Here is an 18,774-nt window from a genome sequence, read left to right as displayed (position 1 = left end):
ACGGATCACTGCCGTTAGCCCTAGATGATCGTGACAAGCTGCCATGTATACATGGTGATGTTATCGCCTCATCTCGCACATTACAGAGCTGATGTTCCTCAGAGGTCACTGATGGGGAAGCGCGCTATCGAAGCGGACAGCTGTCAGAACGCCTTCCTCACTTTCAACTTCTTCCAACTGCTCCTCCTCTGCCTCAGGGTGTCCTCCAACCGACACTGCTACCATTATAATGGGGCTCATATGTGCCCTCATGTCATGATGATTCTTAGCAGTATGTTGAACCTGATGGCTCTGTGAAATCCCAGCTGGAATTAAATTGGAAGGATCTACACTGTTTGATTGAAATTGGCCATAGTCACGTTTAGGATATGCTTCACGGATGTTCCGTTTAAAACTGCGCTTGCAATGCGAGAATGTTATAGATAAGCTGCACAACGGTAACATTCAGCTAGCTGAGCAGACATCGGCCCTCTATGACATTTTGTGATAACAGGCTTTGATAACAAGATGTGGATGCATTATTTGATCATAAATTCTAGAATTAAAAAGCACACATTTTAGGGGCCTGGGTAGCTCAGCGAGTATTGACGCTGACTACCACCCCTGGGGTCGCGAGTTCAAATCCAGGGTGTGCTGAGTGACTCCAGCCAGGTCTCCTAAGCAACCAAATTGGCCCGGTTGCTAGGGAGGGTAGAGTCATATGGGGCAACCTCCTCGTGGTCGTGATTTGTGGTTCTTGCTCTCAATGGGGTGCGTGGTAATTTGTGCGTGGATTGCGGAGAGTAGCATGAGCCTCCACATGCTGTGAGTCTCCACGGTGTCATGCACAATGAGCCACGTGATAAGATGCGCGGATTGACGGTCTCAGAAGAGGAGGCAACTGAGGCTCGTCCTCTGCCACCCGGATTGAGGTGAGTAACCGCGCCACCGTGAGGACCTACTAAGTAGTGGGAATTGGGCATTCCAAATTGGGAGAAAAATAAAAACACAAATTTTCTGGCTACTAAAGGCCAATGTATGTGGTTTTCTGAAAGTATCCAAAGTATACTTTCACGAAATTTGCATCATGCGTACTTTTGGCATGCAGCCCAGTTTTTCTAGAGATGCAGAAAAGTCTCCATCTTTGCATTTTCTCCAGGCATGCGCCAGGCATTGACTGTACTAAAAGTATCTCAAAGCATATGGCAAACGCATCCATATGGGCTAGCGATCAAGAATATACTTTGAAAGGCCGAGCGCTTGACTGTGCATGAGATGGTATGGCGCATGGAAAAAAAATAAAACAATATTCTAGGTTCAATACAGGTTTATTACAAGTCGACAGCATTTGTGGCATAATGTTGATTACCACAAAAAATAATTTTGACTCGTCCCAGTTGAGCTGTAAAGTTGTATAAATAGTTTTTTTACAGTCATTTTAGGGTTTCAGAATTTAAGGCGTTACATCGTAATGGCAACAAAGTTGTAAAATTGGATATAACTTAACACAGAAAAGGTTAGTAAGCCATTTTATCAAACTAAAACCATGTTTACACTCATGTTTTTATGTCTTGTGGCTGTACTTTTAAAACAGTGAGCATTTGAAAGTTTATGGATTGGGCCCCATTCACTTTAATTTTAAGCACCTCACTGTAACTCAGATGTAGCTTTTTTTTTTTTTTTTTAAAGAAAAGTGTGACAAGTTCAAATAAATTTTTGAGGTAATCAACATGATGCCACAAATGCTGTTGATCGTGCTTAACTTGTATTGAACCCGGAATATTCCATTAACCCTCAAAACTGGCTTAAACTGAACTAGTTGAATTAGCTCAATGAATTCCTGATTGGTAAAATCAAGTCCCACCCTACATTGTTTCTTGTTGAATATCCTGCTTCACTCAGTAATATATCACATTCCGAAAGTAAAATGGGTTGTGAGCATCATTTCATGCTGACTTCAATATTTACAATTTGATAGGTATTATACCATCAGTGCAGACAGCCATGTAAAACTGGCTTTAAGAGGCGTCTAACGGGATTGCGTATAACACAAGCGAAAACCTGATTGATCGAATTCCGTCAAGGTTTTCCAAAGTGGGACAGTCAGTCAAGAGTTAAGGACAAAACGTGAGCATAAATAACTTATAGGTCCTCTCCGGTGGAATCCTAGTTTACATGAATTACTCCATAGCCTCAGGCAATCTGCATATCAAGCAGGATTTAGCAAACAATCAACTGGCATATTTACTTACCATCAGCAAACCACAGCAGGGGTTGTTGGGGAAAGATTTGGGGTAGGCCATTTGGACTTTAAAAGGATATTTTACCCAAAATTGGAAATTCTGTCATCATGTCCTTTTGTGTTCCTTGAAAGAAAGTCAGATTGATTTGGAATCACATGAGGGTGGGTAAATGATGGCAGAACAATACTTTTAACAGCAGAACACGGAGGAAGGAGTGGATGTATACAAAAACATCCAAACTGTAAAAACATCTACCTCTCGTTCCAGCAGTCTTCACAAACACCTACTGCCTCATCCGCAGAATCTCAGGGGATGACAATAAGTAAGTGAAGCTGATGCAAGAATATCACACATGTAGCAAGTGTGTGTGTGTCTGTGTTTCTCTCACCCCTTAGTGAGAAAGGGAAGTTGTGATTTATTATCAACAGGACTTGATGACATGTGTCAGATTCTGAGTGCCCCCCACCCTCTTTTTCTTGCAGACTGAAATGTTCTCATGGGGGTAAAAGTGTGTGTGGGTGTGTGTTTGACAAAGTTGCCCTAAATTCAATGTGGCACTAAATTGGAACATTGGAGCCTGCCTGTAATGGGCTACCCATTTAAAACTTTAATCATTTTTGGACTATTTTTGCATATATTTTTTAGTGGCCAGCATCTGTAGAAATCTCAGTCTGTGAAAATAATATTTCTACTTCAAATTAGTGATCTCTAGAATTTTTGTAGTGTGTATATACAGTATATATATATATATATATATATATATATATATATATATATATATATATATATTACTGTTTATATAAATATTGTATTATATTTTATTATATTATATGATATTTTGCATAAAGAAAATAAAGCCTACATTCACGCATATTTTTCAGGACATTATTTTCAGTACACTTTAGCACATTTTAACCCCCATTTCTCAGTAACGTTATGATTCTGAACGTTTTACTGTGACTATTTTCACTGATTTCCATAGGGATTCCCATTACTGTAACATGTCATGTTTTTACTCTATTACAATAAAACATTGCTGTTAAACAATGATTTTCTCAATTAAAAGGCAGTACGATGGGAGTACTACTACAATGTATAAATACTTTAGAATTTAATTAACAATTATATATATTTTTTTCACATTGCGGTAAAGAGAATTAGGGACTAAAATGTGCGTAACTGTCTTAAAATATAATGGTCCTAAAAATAGGCTTCATTTTCTGTAGGCAAAATATAATTTCTTATATGTGTCTTTTGAATTTGGTGTAAAATGGGACATTTTCTTGACAGGTTTCGTGAGAGTCATCCAATTATTGTAGAAGAATAACTTATTTCCAAAGCTCTGCCAAAAAAAAAAAAAAAAAAAGGTAAAATAATTCACCGACACATTTCCTTCTCTCAAAGAACAGATTCTTTCTCTTAAAAAAAGTGAAAAACAATCTTGTTAAATTTGCAGGGATAAAAGCAAAATGTTGCTGTGCTATTTTTGCATATTTTATGTAAAATATGCTGCTCTCTGCACATCCGAGTCTCCTGCACTCTGCTTCATAAAAATGTTTATCTGACAGCATAGCAACTGAAGTCTCAAGTGTCATAACAGTTCCAATATGGCTGCGTATGGTCACGCAGCTCATTCAAAGCTTATCGCTATTGATGACCATTATCGTTGCCTCAATGGAAACACTCTCGCTGCACCCTGCTATGTTTATTTTCATGCATCCGGAACACTTTTGTGCAATTGAAGAACAATGACTCGCCGGCTTTTTGCTAAAATGGAGCAGTATGGGGGAAAAAATTGAGAGAACAAATGAATTGACATTTGCTATCACTGCATCCCAGAATCTTGTGCTGAAAGCATCGGATCAATGCTGGCGAATGCCCCTGAGGAGAAGTACCATGAAATGGCTCAAAGCCTGATCTTAAAAGGCTCGGTTATCGACTGATTTCTGCTCCAAAGGCTTTAGCTCCCTTGTCTAAAACATACGGCTTTAGCTTTGACTGGCACGGTGGCCCTCTTAAAGAGGTTAGGTGAAAGGCAGGCAGCTGACTTACCCCCGGCAGCGTCTTCTGTTCGTGGAGGGCGATCTGAGCTTTGATGGCCGACTCGCGGGCGCAGTAGGTGAGGAACGCGCAGCCTGTGTGACAAAGAGGAAAAAAGACTTTCAATGATTTGAAAAGACAATGGTTTTGGACTCGGTAGTGTTTGATTTTGGTGGGTGGTAAATGTCATTTGAAGAAAACAAGCAGCTTCTTGTAACAAATAACTATGGCAAATTGGGATAAAACTGCATAAGCAAAGTATTCCATTCAGGATCCTAACGCTATCCAGTAATATACAGTGGGGTCCAAAAAGGAAATCCGATTGTCTGTGCAAAGGGGCTCACATAGTCAATGTAAAAAAAAATTGCTTACATTTTATTAGTGACCCAAACATATCACAGAATTTTAAATATTCCTCTTTTATTAATGTTGTTAGCTTTTTTGTGTTAAAAATTAAAATCAAAGAAATGCCAGAAGAAGTCCCAGTCTTTTGGACCCCACTGCAGTTTCATGTGTTCCCATCAAGTATCACCACTCGACAGCGTAGGAGAAACGAGCCAGCACAAAGCCTGCACAAAGCCCTTACAATGACAGGGCCAGAGGTGCCGCGAGGAGTCCCTGCAGACAGGCTAAATACAGACAGTCTATTTTATAACATGGGGGAGCCTGTCGAGTTCGCTTTACACTGGATGTGCTTGTGTGCTGTTCTCTGTACGTGTGTGAGTGTGTGTGTGTGTTAGAACAAGTCTATAGATCAGTCCCTGTTCAAGACTTCCAAGTCTCAGCTGCCTGGAATAAGCCCTGACCGAGAGAGACATTGCAGAGAGGACACAAGCTAACAGTGGTGGGGAACAAGGGAGAAAAACTTCGGGCCCTTGGGGCCTTCAGACAGAAATACGTGATAAAAACGTGCATTTATACACACACATATACGCATGATTATATGACCTTCCGCCTCAGGTAACACATAAAAGTAGACTTTAAAGAAAGTAGGGATGGGTCATGGTGGCCAACTAGTCTAGTGTAACGTTTATCTAGTCTTTTTTCTGATATAATGTATCAGAAAAATAAATGTTTCATATTTTTAGCAGCAGCGCTTTATTTAGCTTGCTGCGTAGACAATTTGCACAGTCCAATCCTCTTGGAAAAGTTGCATCTTTAAGTTCATCCCCTTTAATGTACCACCACTACCCTTACAAAAAAACTCTCCGCAAATTCACCACTCATTATTTAAACAAGCAAATGAGATTGCTATTTTCTGCAGATGTTTGCCAGAAATTTACAGCTCTTCACCGGTAGTGGTGAATCTGCAGCAAACCTTTGGCAACAATGAAGAGTTTGCCACAAAGCTCATTTGCATGTAAAAATAAATGAGTGGCAAATTTGCAGCACATTTGCGGCAACTCTAGATTCTTTGTAAGGGAAATGGCAGTACTTTAAAGGGGATGGACTTGAAGACACAACTTTTCCGAGAGGGTTGGACTGTGCAATCTGTCCAACCCTGTCCAACAGCCATACACATGCAAATGGACATTTTTGGCCATAGCGTCTATTTTTTAAGCATCCCGCCACAAGTGTTTTTAAAGGGATGGTTCACCCAAAAATGAAAATTCTCTCATTATTTACTCCTTATGATATCCCAGGTGTGTATGACTTTCTTTATTCACCAGAACATATTTGAAGTAAATTAAAAAATATATCTTAGTTCAGTAATGCCTTAAAATGCAAGTGGATTCGACTTTTGAAGCTCCAAAAAGAACAGACAGTCAGAATAAACGTCATCCATACTGACTCCAGCTGTTAAATTAATGTCTTCTAAAGTGACACGATCACTTCTGGTGCGAAAAAGATCAATATTTAAGTACTTTTTTAACTCTGCATCATCGTTCAGGTCAGCAGCAATATGACCATGTGACGTAATTGCATTGGCACATAAGTAATGTGAGAACTGAGGCACGTACAACACACATGGAAGAGCAGCACTGTTTACAAGTGAGTAGGAGGAACGCTGTACAGAAGCTTATTTGATTTTTGTTTAGATCTGTATTTATCTGTTTTTTTTACAATGGTGTGTTTGTGTGCTTATCCTGGATGTCTCAACCAAGAGGAGAATGTGAGATTATGTCCATAACATGGCATCGCGAATACGTCACACGAGAGACTACGTGATCTCTACCCTCTTGTGAAGCTTACCGGAAGCGTTGGACTATAGTTAAAAAGTACTCTGCCTGGCCAAAAAAAAAGTCGCTGTTTGGATTTAAATAAGCAGATACTTAAGAGCCTATGACTGGATCATTACAGCAGTGATTAATATATTTCAGCTGGCAACAATTCTTTTAACCCTAACTGATGTAGTGTGTAGCTTCTCATTTCTTAAACAACCATGTCGGAAGACGTATCCCGTGGTCGTGGCAAAGATTTTACTGTGTTTCAGAAGGGGCAAAGTATTGGCCTGCATCAAGCAAAGAAAACGACTATGGAGATTGCTGAAATCACTGGAATTGGGTTAAGAACTGTCCAACGCATTATTAAATCCAGGAAGGATAGTGATGAACTGTCAGCTTCGCAGAAAAAAATGTGGTCGGAAAAAAATCTTGAATGATCGTGATTGGAGATCACTAAAACTCTTGAAGTCACATCGTAAAAAAAAAAAATCAACAACAGAACTCATGGCTATGTTTATGAAAGCTATGAAAGTAAGAGCATTTCCACAATGCGACGAGAACGTCCTGGTTACTTTCGTAACCTCCGTTCCCTGATGGAGGGAACGAGATGTTGTGTCGATGTAGTGACACTAGGGGTCACTCTTGGAAGCCCCAAACACCTCTGCTTTTAAAAAAAAAAAGGCCAATAAGAATTGGCAAGTGGAATTTGCATGCCACCCCCCCCCCCCCCCCCACCCCCACCCCCAGACATATGGGTATAAAAGGAGCTGGTATGCCACCACTCATTCAGGTTTTGTGCTGAGAAGCCGAGACCAGGTCCCGGCTATTTCAGCGGGTAGTTCAGCATTGTGGCAAGAGGGACACAACATCTCGTTCCCTCTATCAGGGAACAGAGGTTATGAAATTAACCAGGACGTTCCCTATCTGTCACTCACTCGACATTGTGTCGATGTAGTGACACTAGGGGTCCCTATAAAAAATGCCACAACTAGCTGAACTGTGTTACATGAACTGGCGGTGTGTGACGGGCAGACTGCTGTGTGCCTCGTAGCCAGCATACCAGACCGTCACGTAACCTCCCCCAACGCTCTTATGAGCATCGAATGGTCCATCAGGAACAAGTCGACTGCCCAACTATAGGGACAGGCTAGTCCAGCCGAGGCCTCTTTTCCCTCTCTTTTCTCCCCAAAAAGAGTGGAATTTGTTAACTGACTGGGAGCCATAAGTGTCTCCATCGGGGGGGTGTCCCTCCCAAGGGGAAGACACCGCGGAGACCACACCCAGTCCAAAAAGGGGGGGGGGGGTATTTTGAGTGGAATACGTCACATGGTCTTACCGAGTCTTGTCGGAAGTATGTCATGAGGAGAGGTCCCATGGTAGGTCCTACCTGAAGGGGGAGGAGTTTCTACAGAGCATGGTGACCGGGGGCAGAGGGGCCTCTGCCCAAGGAAGACGCAGTTTGCCACCAGGGAAACGATTTTGCGGAAGATATCACATGGGGTCGCCTTCGGGGAGCCAGCACATGTGGAGTACCTACCTTAATATAGGGGCTCATTAGCGCATGTACTGGGCCGGTCAGCGAGTTTCTCTGCAAACTCAACTGCCAGAGGACTAAGGAGGAAAGTCATCAAGGGATCACAGTCTGTGAACACGCCTGGGAGTCAAGAGCACACGTCTTCACCTCAAGGGAGGGGAAAGACGCTATGCGCAAATGGTACACCCGGCCAGTTGTCCAGGAACTTACCTGCTCGTGCCTGCCAATACACGGGACGAGACTGGCTCAACCCGGAGATTGTAGAACCTCGCAAAGGTGTTGGGTGTTGCCCAGCCCACTGCTCTGCAGATGTCTGCCAAAGAGGCGCCACTGGCCAGGGCCCAGGAGGCCCCCACACTCCTGGTGGTGTGGGCTCATAACCCCGCAGGGGGTGGCACGTACTGAGCCTGATATGCCATTGCGATGGCGTCAATGACCCAGTGGGCAATCCTCTTTTCCGTTGTCCACCAAAGCGAACAAAAAGCTGCTTGGAGCTTCTAAGGCTCTGCGTGCGATCCAAATAGATGCATAAAGCTCGCACCAGACACAGCAACACCAAGGCTGGGTCTGCCTCCTCCTGGGGCAGCATTTGCAGGTTCACCACCTGATCCCTAAAAGGGGTCATGAGAACCTTGGGCACATAGCCCGTTCGGGGTCTCAGGATCACGTGAGAATAACCTAGACCGAACTCCAGGCACGATTCGCTGACAGAGAACGACTGCAGGTCCCCTACCCTTTTGATGGAAGTGAGTGCAGTCAGGAGGGCAGACTTCTAAGAGAGTGCCTTAAGCTCAGCTGACTCCAAGGACTACAGAGAGGTCCCACAAGGGGACAAAGTGCAGTCTGGAAGGATTCAACCTCCTAGCACCTCTCAGGAACCTGATGATCAAGTTGTGCTTCCCCAAATACTTACCATCTACTGCATCATGATGAGCCGAAATAGCGGCTACATACGCCTTCAGGGTGGAGGGGGACAGCTGCCCCTCCAGCCTCTCCTGCAGGAAGGAAAGCACTGATCTGACTGTGCATCTCTGGGGGTCTTCGCGTCGGAAAGAACACCACTTAGCAAACAGATGCCACTTCAAGGGATACAGGTGCCTCAGCTCTAGCCTGAGTGATCGTGTCTACCACACGGTAGGCAACTTAGGTTTTCCGCATTCCGGCCAGGGCCAGACGTGCAGATTCCAGAGGTCTAGTCGCGGGTGCCAGATGGTGCCCCGTCCCTGAGAAAGAAGGTCCTTCCTCAGGGAAATTCGCTGGGGGGGCTGCCGCGAGGAGCGTGAGATTCGAGAACCACATCTGGGTGGGCCAGTAGGGTGCTACTAGGATGATCTGCTCCTCGTCCTCCCTGACCTTGCACAGGGTCTGTGCAAGTAGGCTCACTGGGGGAAATGCGTATTTGCGTAGTTCAGGGGGCCAGCTGTGTGCCAGCGCATCTATACCGAGGAGTGCCTCAGTCAGGGCGTACCAAAGCAGGCAGTGGGAGGATTCCCGGGAAGCAAACAGGTCTACCTGTGCTCAACCGAATCGACTCCAAATCAGCTGGACTACCTGAGGGTGGAGTCTCCACTCTCCCCTGAGGGTAGCCTGACGTGACAGCGCATCCGATGCGGTGTTGAGGTCGCCCGGGATGTGAGTGACTTGTAGCGACTTGAGGCGCTGCTGACTCCAGGAGGAGACGGCGGGCAAGTTGTGACATGCAATGGGAGCGTAGACCACCTTGGCGGTTGATGTACGCTACCGTCGCTGTGTTGTCCGTCCAGACCAATACATGCTTGCCCTGGATCAACGGCCGAAACCTCCACAGGGCGAGCAGTACTGCCAACAACTCTAGGCAGTTGATGTGCCGACACAGCCGCGGGCCAGTCCAGGAGCCGGCGGCTGTGTGCCCGTTGCATACGGCGCCCCAGCCCATCTTGGAGGCATCTGTTGTAACCACGATGCGCCTGGAGACCTGCTCTAGGGGAACCCCTGCCCGTAGAAATGCAAGGTTGGTCCAAGGGCTGAAGAGGTGGGGACAGATCGGCATAATGGTTACGCGATGTGTCCCGCGGTGCCATGCTCATCTCGGGACTTGAGTCTGAAGCCAGTGCTGAAGCGGTCTCATATGCCTCAACCCGAGGGGTGTGGCCGCCGCTGAGGATGCCATATGCTCCAGGAGCCTCTGAAAAAGTTTCAGTGGAACCGCTGTTCTCCATCTAAATGCCTTCAGACAGTTCAGCACCGACTGTACATGCTCGTTTGTGAGGAGCGCTGTCATCGAGATTGAGTCCAACTCCAAACCGAGAAAAGAGATGCTCTGAACCAGGGACAGCTTGCTCTTTTCCCAGTTGACCCGAAGCCCCAGTTGGCTGAGGTGCCGGAGCACGAGGTCCCTGTGTGCGCACAGCAACTCTCGAGAGTGAGCTAGGATTAGCTAGTCGTCGAGACAGTTGAGGATGCGGACACCCACTTCCCTTAGCGGGGCAAGGGCTGCCTCTGCGACCTTCATGAAGATGTGAGGGGACAAGGACAGGCCGAAGGGGAGGACCTTGTACTGGTACGCCTGGCCTTCGAAGGCAAACCGCAGGAAGGGTCTGTGTCGAGGTAAGACAGAGACGTGGAAGTACGCCTTCAGGTCTACCGCCGCAAACCAATCTTGATGCCGTACGCTCACTAGAATGCGTTTTTGCATCAGCATCTTGAACGGGAGTCTGTGCAAAGCCCGGTTCAGTACTCGCAGGTCCAGGATTGGTCACAACCCACCACCTTTCTTCGGTATGATTAAGTAAGGGCTGTAGAACCCTTTCTTCATCTTGGCTGGAGGGACAGGCTCTATTGCGCCTTTGCGCAGAAGGATAGTGATCTCCGCATGCAATGTAGTGGCGTTCTCGCCCTTCACCGAGGTGAAGTGGACGCCACTGAACCTGGGCGGGCGCCTGGCGAACTGAATCACGTAGCCGAGTCGGACGGTCCGGGTCAGCCATCGCGACGGGTTGGAAAGCGCGAGCCACGTGCCCAAACTCCGTGCGAGGGTGACCAAGGGAATGACCAAGGGAGCTCGAGGTGCTACGTCGAGGGGATTCGAGCCCCGTTGCCATGCTGAGTCCAGGGACATCGAAGCACTTACCTGGCTCCTTCCGCCCACCATAAGATTGGCCGAGGAGGAGGGAGGAGTCTCGTCCCCGTAGTCCACCGGACCCAATCCCGTGTGGGCGTGTTTGTGCCACAGCCGGCCGCACAGGGGCGGGGGAACCGCCGCTGGAGCCCCATACCTGCAAAGATGGGACGGTGGATGGTGGTCGTGACGACGGCCGTGCGCACCAGACATGTGATGCAGGGAACAAGAAAACCGCTCTTTTGTTGAATTGTTGGGTGCCGCAGCCTCTTGGACATGCGGTGAAATTAAATGAAAATGAAACAAAAGATTCTCCTCCCGGCCCTCCACCAGGGGATGAAGTGGTCTGCTCACCAGTTCCATAGAAGCGGGTCTCCTTGCCCCTGGTTCGCCCGTCTCAGGGGCGCTTTGAAGCCTTCCTCGGGTTCTTAGTGGCCGGCCTTGAGACGGGTGGCATCTGTTTCTTGCGCTGGGCTCCACGCTGGGGCAGGGCCACGGGGGCGGGCTGTGGTGGAGCCGGTGTTGTTGTTGCAGGAGGACGCCCTTGGTGACGAGCAGACGGGGTGCAGGGTCTTGAGCCATGCCGGGGCAGGATGTGTTGTATGGTCTCCGTCTGCTGCTTTACCGCTAAGAACTGCTGGGCATAGTCCTCAACGGTGTCGCCAAATAGGCCAACCTGGGAGATGGGGGCGTCAAGGAACCGTGCCTTGTCAGCCTCTCGCATCTCAACCAAGTTGAGCCAAACGTGGCACTCCTGGACCACCAGGGTGGACATCGCCTGCCCGAGAGACTGCGCCATGACCTTTGTCGCCCGGAGAGCAAACCCGGGTCAGAACTACCCTCGTGCAGTTCTTTTAGTGCCTTGGCTTGGTGTACTTGCAGGAGAGCCATGGCGTGCAGGGCGGAGGTGGCTTGTCCAGCGGCACCATAGGCCTTAGCCGTCAGGGACGACGTAAACCTACAGGCCCTGGATGGGAGTTTCGGGTGCCCGTGCCAGGTGGTGGCACTCTGCGGACACAACTGCACTGCGAGCACCTTATCCACCTGGGGGATCACCGAATACCTCCTGGCCGCTCCGCCATCGAGGGTAGCGAACGTCGGCCTGGGACTGGGCGACCATTCCCAAAGGAGGAAGCCCAGTCGAAGCCTCTGCATCCAACTGGACGAGCCTGCTCTCCGATGCTGCGCTCGAGAACTCGTCTTCTTCCCAGGCTCCAAATGAGAGGTCGAACTCACCCTGAGATGAGCTGGCGATCTCGCCCGAGCACCCGACCGGGGCAAGCGAGTGTGGTGGGGAATGGGAAGTCCGTGGGGGGATACCCGGTGGAGGTGGTCCCATTGAGGTCCCCAAATCGCCCCCAGTGCTAACCAGCAGGGCCTCATACCCGGGGAGCCGCTGGGGAGGCTTGCTTTACGAATGCAAGCCGCAACCGCAACGTTGCCATGTTCATGTTCTTGCAATGAGGACAAGACCCATCCACGAACGATGTCTCCGCGTGGGCAGCGCCCAGACACGTAAGACAGCGATCGTGACCATCAGAAGTGGAGAGATAATGACCACAACCAGGAATAACACACAAACGGAAAGGCATCTTTAAAAAGACGTTCCGTGTGTGCCGCTCTTTTAGAAAGAAAATATACTCTTTTTAGAATATACTCTTTTAGTTGTTCTGCCGAAGTGCCCAGGAGCGTTCTCTGCACTCCACGGGTACAGAGGGGGAGAAGCCGCTGAAATGCGCCGTAGAATCCAGCAGATGAGGTGAATGAACTTCGCGGATGAATTCAGCTTCAATGAATAAAACCACTCGGCTCCGAAGAGAAAATCTGAATGAGTGGCTGCATACCAGCTCTTTTTATACCCGTATGTCTGGGGGAGTGGCATGCAAATTTCACTTGCCAATTCTCATTGGCCTTTTTTTTTAAAAAAGCAGAGGTGTTTGGGGCTCCCAAGAGTGACCCCTAGTGTCACTACATCGACACAACGTCGAGTGAGTGACAGATAGGGAACTTACACGATTGGGAATAAAACAGTTGAGTGGCCACAAGAAAATCACTTGTTAATGAGGCTAATCGGAAAAAATTACTTCAGTTTGCTAGGGAGCATAAAGATTGGACTGTGGAGCAATGGAAAAAGGTAATGTGATCTGATGAGTCCAGATTTACCCTATTCCAAAGTGATGGGCGCATCAGGGTAAGAAGGGAAGTGCATGAAGCGATGCACCAGTCATGCATAGTGCCCACTATACAACCCTCTGGAGGCAGTGTTATGATCTGAGTTTGCTTCAATTGGTCAGGTGTAGGCTCAGCAACTTTATGTGGCAATAAAAGTCACAAGTCAGCTGACTACCTGAATGTACTGAATGACCAGGTTATCTCATCAATGTTTTTTTTCTTCCCTGATGGCACGGGGATATTTGAGGACAACAATGCCAAGATTCATCCGGCTCAATTGTGAAAGAGTGGTTCAGGGAGCATGAGGGATCATTTTCACACATGAATTGGCCACCACAGAGTCCTGACCTTAACCCCATTGAAAGTCTTTGGGATGTGCTGGAGAAGACTTTACAGAATGGTTTGACTCTCATGTCATCAATACAAGATCTCAGCCAAACATTTATGCAACTCTGGGCATAAATAAATGTTGTGATGTTGCATAAGGTTGTCGAAACAATGCCACGACGAATGCACACCATAATCAAAACTAAAAGCAGTCCAATGAAATATTAGAGTATGCAACTTTTTTGTTTTTTTTGGCCAGGCAGTGTACTTAAATATTGATCTTTTTTCGCACCAAAATCAATAGTATCACTTTAGGAGACATTAATTTAACCGCTGGAGTCATATGGATGATGTTTATGCTGACTATCTGTTCTTTTTGGAGCTTCAAAAGTCGAATCACCATCCACTTGCATTTTAAGGACCTACAGAGCTGAGAATAGACTTTTCTATTTTTCTTCAAATGTGTTCTGGTGAAGAAAGAAGGTCATACACACCTGGGATATCATGAAGGTGAGTAAATAATGAGAGAATATCATTTTTGGGTGAACTGTCCCTTTAAGACGCCATGTGAAGTTAAATAGTCCAACTTTTTTAGTCCCAATGCATTGAGACCTCTGAATTCTGTTCCATTTCGTCAAACTGTTTTTGAATGCAATAATGCAACTTACGTAAACACCCCCCAAAGGAACGTGCCCGATTTTGGTCAGGTGATCCCAAAACTAGCTTAATTAAACAGGCCTTCCTTAAACCAATTAGAAGACTAGTCATTCAGGCAACCATCTGACTAGCAGATTTTTTTGTGACAACGCTTCAATTAGTATGCTGTCAGCGTGCTGTATTTAAGCTGTTAGACAGTTTAGACGGTAAAAACCTCTTGAAAGAGTTGCATATTTAAATCTATCCATTTTTTTGTTACAGCCATACACATTTAAACGGACGTCTTTGTCCATTGCTTCGTGTCTTGCACTGTTTTTTGTTTTGTTTTTTGCATCTTGTCACAAACAGTAGGTTTTAAAGATGTCAAGTTAAAAATAGTCCAACATTTAAAAACACACCTCGAGATCCCTTCATTATTTCATTCTCTTGTGCCCCTTTTTTTGAATGCAAGAATGCAACTTATGTAAACTCCCCCGAAGAAACATGCCTGTTTGAAGTCAGGTGTTCCCAAACCAGCCTAACTGTCAAGGCTTCTTAAAAGCCGATTCATAGACTGGTTATTTAGAAAAAAATGTGTTTCAAAAGTTGTATCTTTAAATTAATTTCCTTTAAAGCACCACCGCTACAGCCATACACATGCAAATGGAAATATTTGGCTGGGATGCACTCTGTACTGCATTTTTTGAACACAAGAACACACCCTGAAAAAAGTGCCCGTTTGGGGTCGTGTGACCCGGAAACAAACCTAATTATACAAGGCTTCCTTAAGACCGATTGGTAGACTAATCATTCAGGCATCCCATCGATTAGTTGATTCTGAAAATATGCATATTTGTGCATTCCTAATAAAAACATGCACATACTGTATACAATCACACAAACAATACACCTAAAATATATAACCTCCTACAACAGGTAACACATAAAAGGACACTTTGTAGGAAGATCCCAAAGGCCAAACAGATTAATTCAGGTTTTTAATCATTAACAGTGCAATTTGGTAGATGTATTTACTGAAAAGCCAGTTTCAGCTTTGCCAGGGTAAACTTGGCTCACTGGCAACAATCAAACAGCACAATAGGGATCACACTTTTATAGGTGTGAAAGAGACTACCAAGCAGTCACATTTCTCTCGTTCTCTCTCTTTCACCTTCTCTGTCTTTCCCCTTGTTCCTATTGTTCACCAACATACAGGCTTAACATTCTTCACTGTATATTTATTCCTTAAAGGTGGCATATGGAAAGATTTTCAGGACTATTTTCAAAACAAACTGTATATGCAATTGTGGTTTGTGGATGCATAAATTGTGACATAATCCAAATGCAATTGCAAATTGCGTAATACCGTTTGCATTTTCATTTACACAAACATACAAAGTCTGCCAAATTTCAATTGGAAAAGCAAAGACAATTAGCAATTGCATTTCCTATGTGTTACAATTTATGACCCTGTTATATTGAAAAAGCAATATTAATTACCCCGTTTGCTATTTCACATCCTCTGCGTCCCATTTGGAGCCTGCCAAAATTCAAATAGAATCGCTATTCCTTTTTGCACTTGCATTTCCAATGCCTTACATAGACACCTGTCAATCAGTATTGGGGGTGGGAGTTTATACTGTGGGGCGGGTCTGTAATGAGAAGTGACGACAGTCACAATCGTCCGCATTTTAGAGCACCTGCCGCCTTGCTGTCAACAGCTAAGAAGGAGATGTGCGTTTGTGTACTTTATTTAAACTGTCCACTAGGGATGGGAAGAAAAGAAGCTGAGTGAAGCTCTGATGTTTTCTGCTGAGTGTTTTGGGAAATGTTCCAAAGGCTTGTGTCACGTATTCCCTGTGTTTTTGTTTAGAGTTTTATTTGAAATTCTTGTTTAGTTCCTCGTTCCTTTTTCCTGTGGTTTTGTAGTTCTTTGTAGTTTTTTCATGATTGGTTCTCTCTGATTGTTTCCCCATGTGTTCCTCGTTCTCTGATTGTTTTCCCAGGTGTTCCTTGTCTTCCCTTGTGTATTTAAGCCCTTGTTTCCCCTGGTTAGTTTGTCAGTCTTTACATGTGTTGTCATGTTCTGTGCTTGGTTTCCTGTGGTTTTTTTTTTAATAATTTTTTTTTTATTATATATATTCTGAGTTTCTATGTTTATCCTTTTGTTCCTCGCCTGCCTCGTCACAGAAAGACTGACCAAAAAATGGATCTAGCAGCCATGTTCACTCAGTTGAGCCGGGTGGATTTACCCATTAGGGAATACTCCTGTTTCTTCTGCGCCATTGCCAGCCTCACAGGTTTTGAGGACTCCCATCTCAAGGCAATATACCGAATAGGTTTAACTTATTATCGGTGGAGGGAATTGCCTGAGATGGGAGACTACACATGGAGGGAATATGTGAGGTTAACCCAGGACACTCTGGAATCTGAGGATACTCCTCCCTACGCTGACCCCGGCTTCAGTGGTCTCGAAGCCTGCTACGGCCAACAAGCCAGCGCCCACGCCTGCCACGGCCAACGAGCTAGAAGCCTTGTCCGTCCCAGAGCCAGCGTTGTCAACTTCGGCCATCTGTTTTTTATATTCTGAGTTTCTTTGTTTATCCTTTTGTTAATAAAGCACGTTTAGATCCTCATTCCTCGTCACAGCTTGGGAGTGTTAAAACCGTCCGGTGGGTGGTCAAATATAAAGCAGTCATAAACCCAGGTGTGCAACTTTATTGGATGGAGCACCTGTTAAAAGTTTTAATCCATTATTAACAAATAAAAGCCTTACAATGCTAAGTGTGTTCATTTAAGCCTCTGATAAAATATGATTCATGCATTAAAGTGTGGCTATACATTTAAATAAGAATGCATATTATTCAGTGTAATAATAAGAATACATAAATATGACTAACAGAGTTGTTTGAGCAAGTAAATAGTGTTTTCTTATTATGTTCTGTTTTTTATACTATTTGTAAGACAGGATATATGATAATGTAATCTGAAAGCCGTTTCTAATTGGACTTAAACATGAAGCACTCATGTGACTAGACAGAAAGTGGGGCCAGAGCCCTTCTAAAAGGTGAGCCTTCAAGGTTAGCATAGAATAGTGTAACTCTGTGGTTCCATTGACATTCTATGGGCGGTACACTGACGAGGAGACAAGAGGACGTTCTTTTTGAATGGATGTCTATGGAGACGATGCTTCATGATGTTGAATACACCATTTTTGTAAGGAAACAGCTTATCACTTAATCCAATCCACGCCTTGATAAAGGGCTTCATTGGAAATGAACTGCATACTCGATACATGCCTTGAAGCTTCAGTGTTCGTAACATCACTAACGTGTATTGTTTTCAAAGAATCTTCACGTAGCTTCATTTCCCATCTCTAGTGGAAAGTTTAAATAATGTACACAAATGCACATCTTGTTCTTGGCCGTCGACAGCAAGGTGGCAGGTGCTCTAAAATGTGGTCCCTTCCAATTACAAACATTCCCCACAGTATAAACTCCCACACCCAAACTGATTGACAGGTTTCTGTGTAAGGCATTGGAACTGCAAGTGAAAACTGAATTGCGATTCCATTTGAATTTTGGCAGGCTCCATACGGGATGCCGAGGAAGTGAAATACGGGGTAATTAATATTGCTTTTTCAATGTGACAGGGTCATAACTCACAAGACTTAGGAAATGCAATTGCAAATGGACTTTGCTTTTCCAATTGAAATTTGGCAGACTTTGTACATTTGTGTAAATGAAAATGCAAACGGTATTAAGCAATATGCAATTGCATTTTGATTTGCGTCCGCAAATATAGAATGCAATTGCACATACAATTTGCAATTTGTTTTGAAAATAGTCCTGAAAATCCTCCCATAGTGACAATTTTTTTTAATGTTAAAACACTTTCCCTATCCCAAAGGCAACTATATGTATGCCATTTATAGATTGATTTCCCCAAAGACTGTAAACACTATGACAATATAAAAACATTGTTCTTTATTTTGAGCACTCTTACATAGCAACATTGGGTCAATTAATGGCACGAGTTTGAGAGGGGGACACCTTTGTAGCTGATTGGAAGACAGTGGGAGTGTTCAGAAAACTTGTTTGAAAATTGGTCGTTATTTTTGCAATTCCATTTGGTGCCACTAGTGGTGCAATAATTACACACACATATTTTTTTATGATACCCTGCTGTTAAACTCAAGAGTTTTTTTGTCACTGGACTATAGGCTTTCATTTGAGTAGATGCTGGCATATTTAATTTAATGCAAACAGAAAGAAGGCTGAGAGGGACAGACGTACAGTCCATTCAACATGTTGTACTGTCTAGGTCACGTTAACTTTTCATAACCCGTTGCACCGTTTTTTGTCAACAGGAAATTTGGTGAAAGACATATTTTCAATGTTTTGTCAGCTTAACGGTCGACAGACAAGTAAACAAACATACAAAATATTGAATGCACTGTTCATCTACCCAGCCATTCATTTGTGTCAACTTTTTTAAAATGCCCATTTTTAATCATGCAACAGCAAATATTCATGGCTAAATGCTGTGGCGGAACAACCTGCCCCTCCCTCTCATCATTGT

General features: G+C 44.9%; 1 protein-coding gene across 5 annotated transcripts in view; it reads right to left on the bottom strand.

The window, feature by feature from the left end:
* LOC127438641 (CUGBP Elav-like family member 5) overlaps positions 1 to 18,774 on the bottom strand; it is a 284,871-nt gene that overhangs the window by 251,614 nt on the left and 14,483 nt on the right. For all 5 annotated transcript variants that reach the window (XM_051694351.1, XM_051694353.1, XM_051694354.1 and 2 more), the window contains exon 2: positions 4,275 to 4,357. In XM_051694351.1, the coding sequence (XP_051550311.1) occupies positions 4,275 to 4,357 (83 nt within the window). The remainder of the gene's footprint in view (positions 1 to 4,274; positions 4,358 to 18,774) is intronic.

This window comes from Myxocyprinus asiaticus, chromosome 50 (genome assembly GCF_019703515.2).
Source record: "Myxocyprinus asiaticus isolate MX2 ecotype Aquarium Trade chromosome 50, UBuf_Myxa_2, whole genome shotgun sequence".
Lineage (NCBI taxonomy): Eukaryota > Metazoa > Chordata > Actinopteri > Cypriniformes > Catostomidae > Myxocyprinus > Myxocyprinus asiaticus.
The sequence above is the reverse complement of the archived record's forward strand: the minus strand, read 5'-3'. Positions and strand labels throughout refer to the sequence as shown.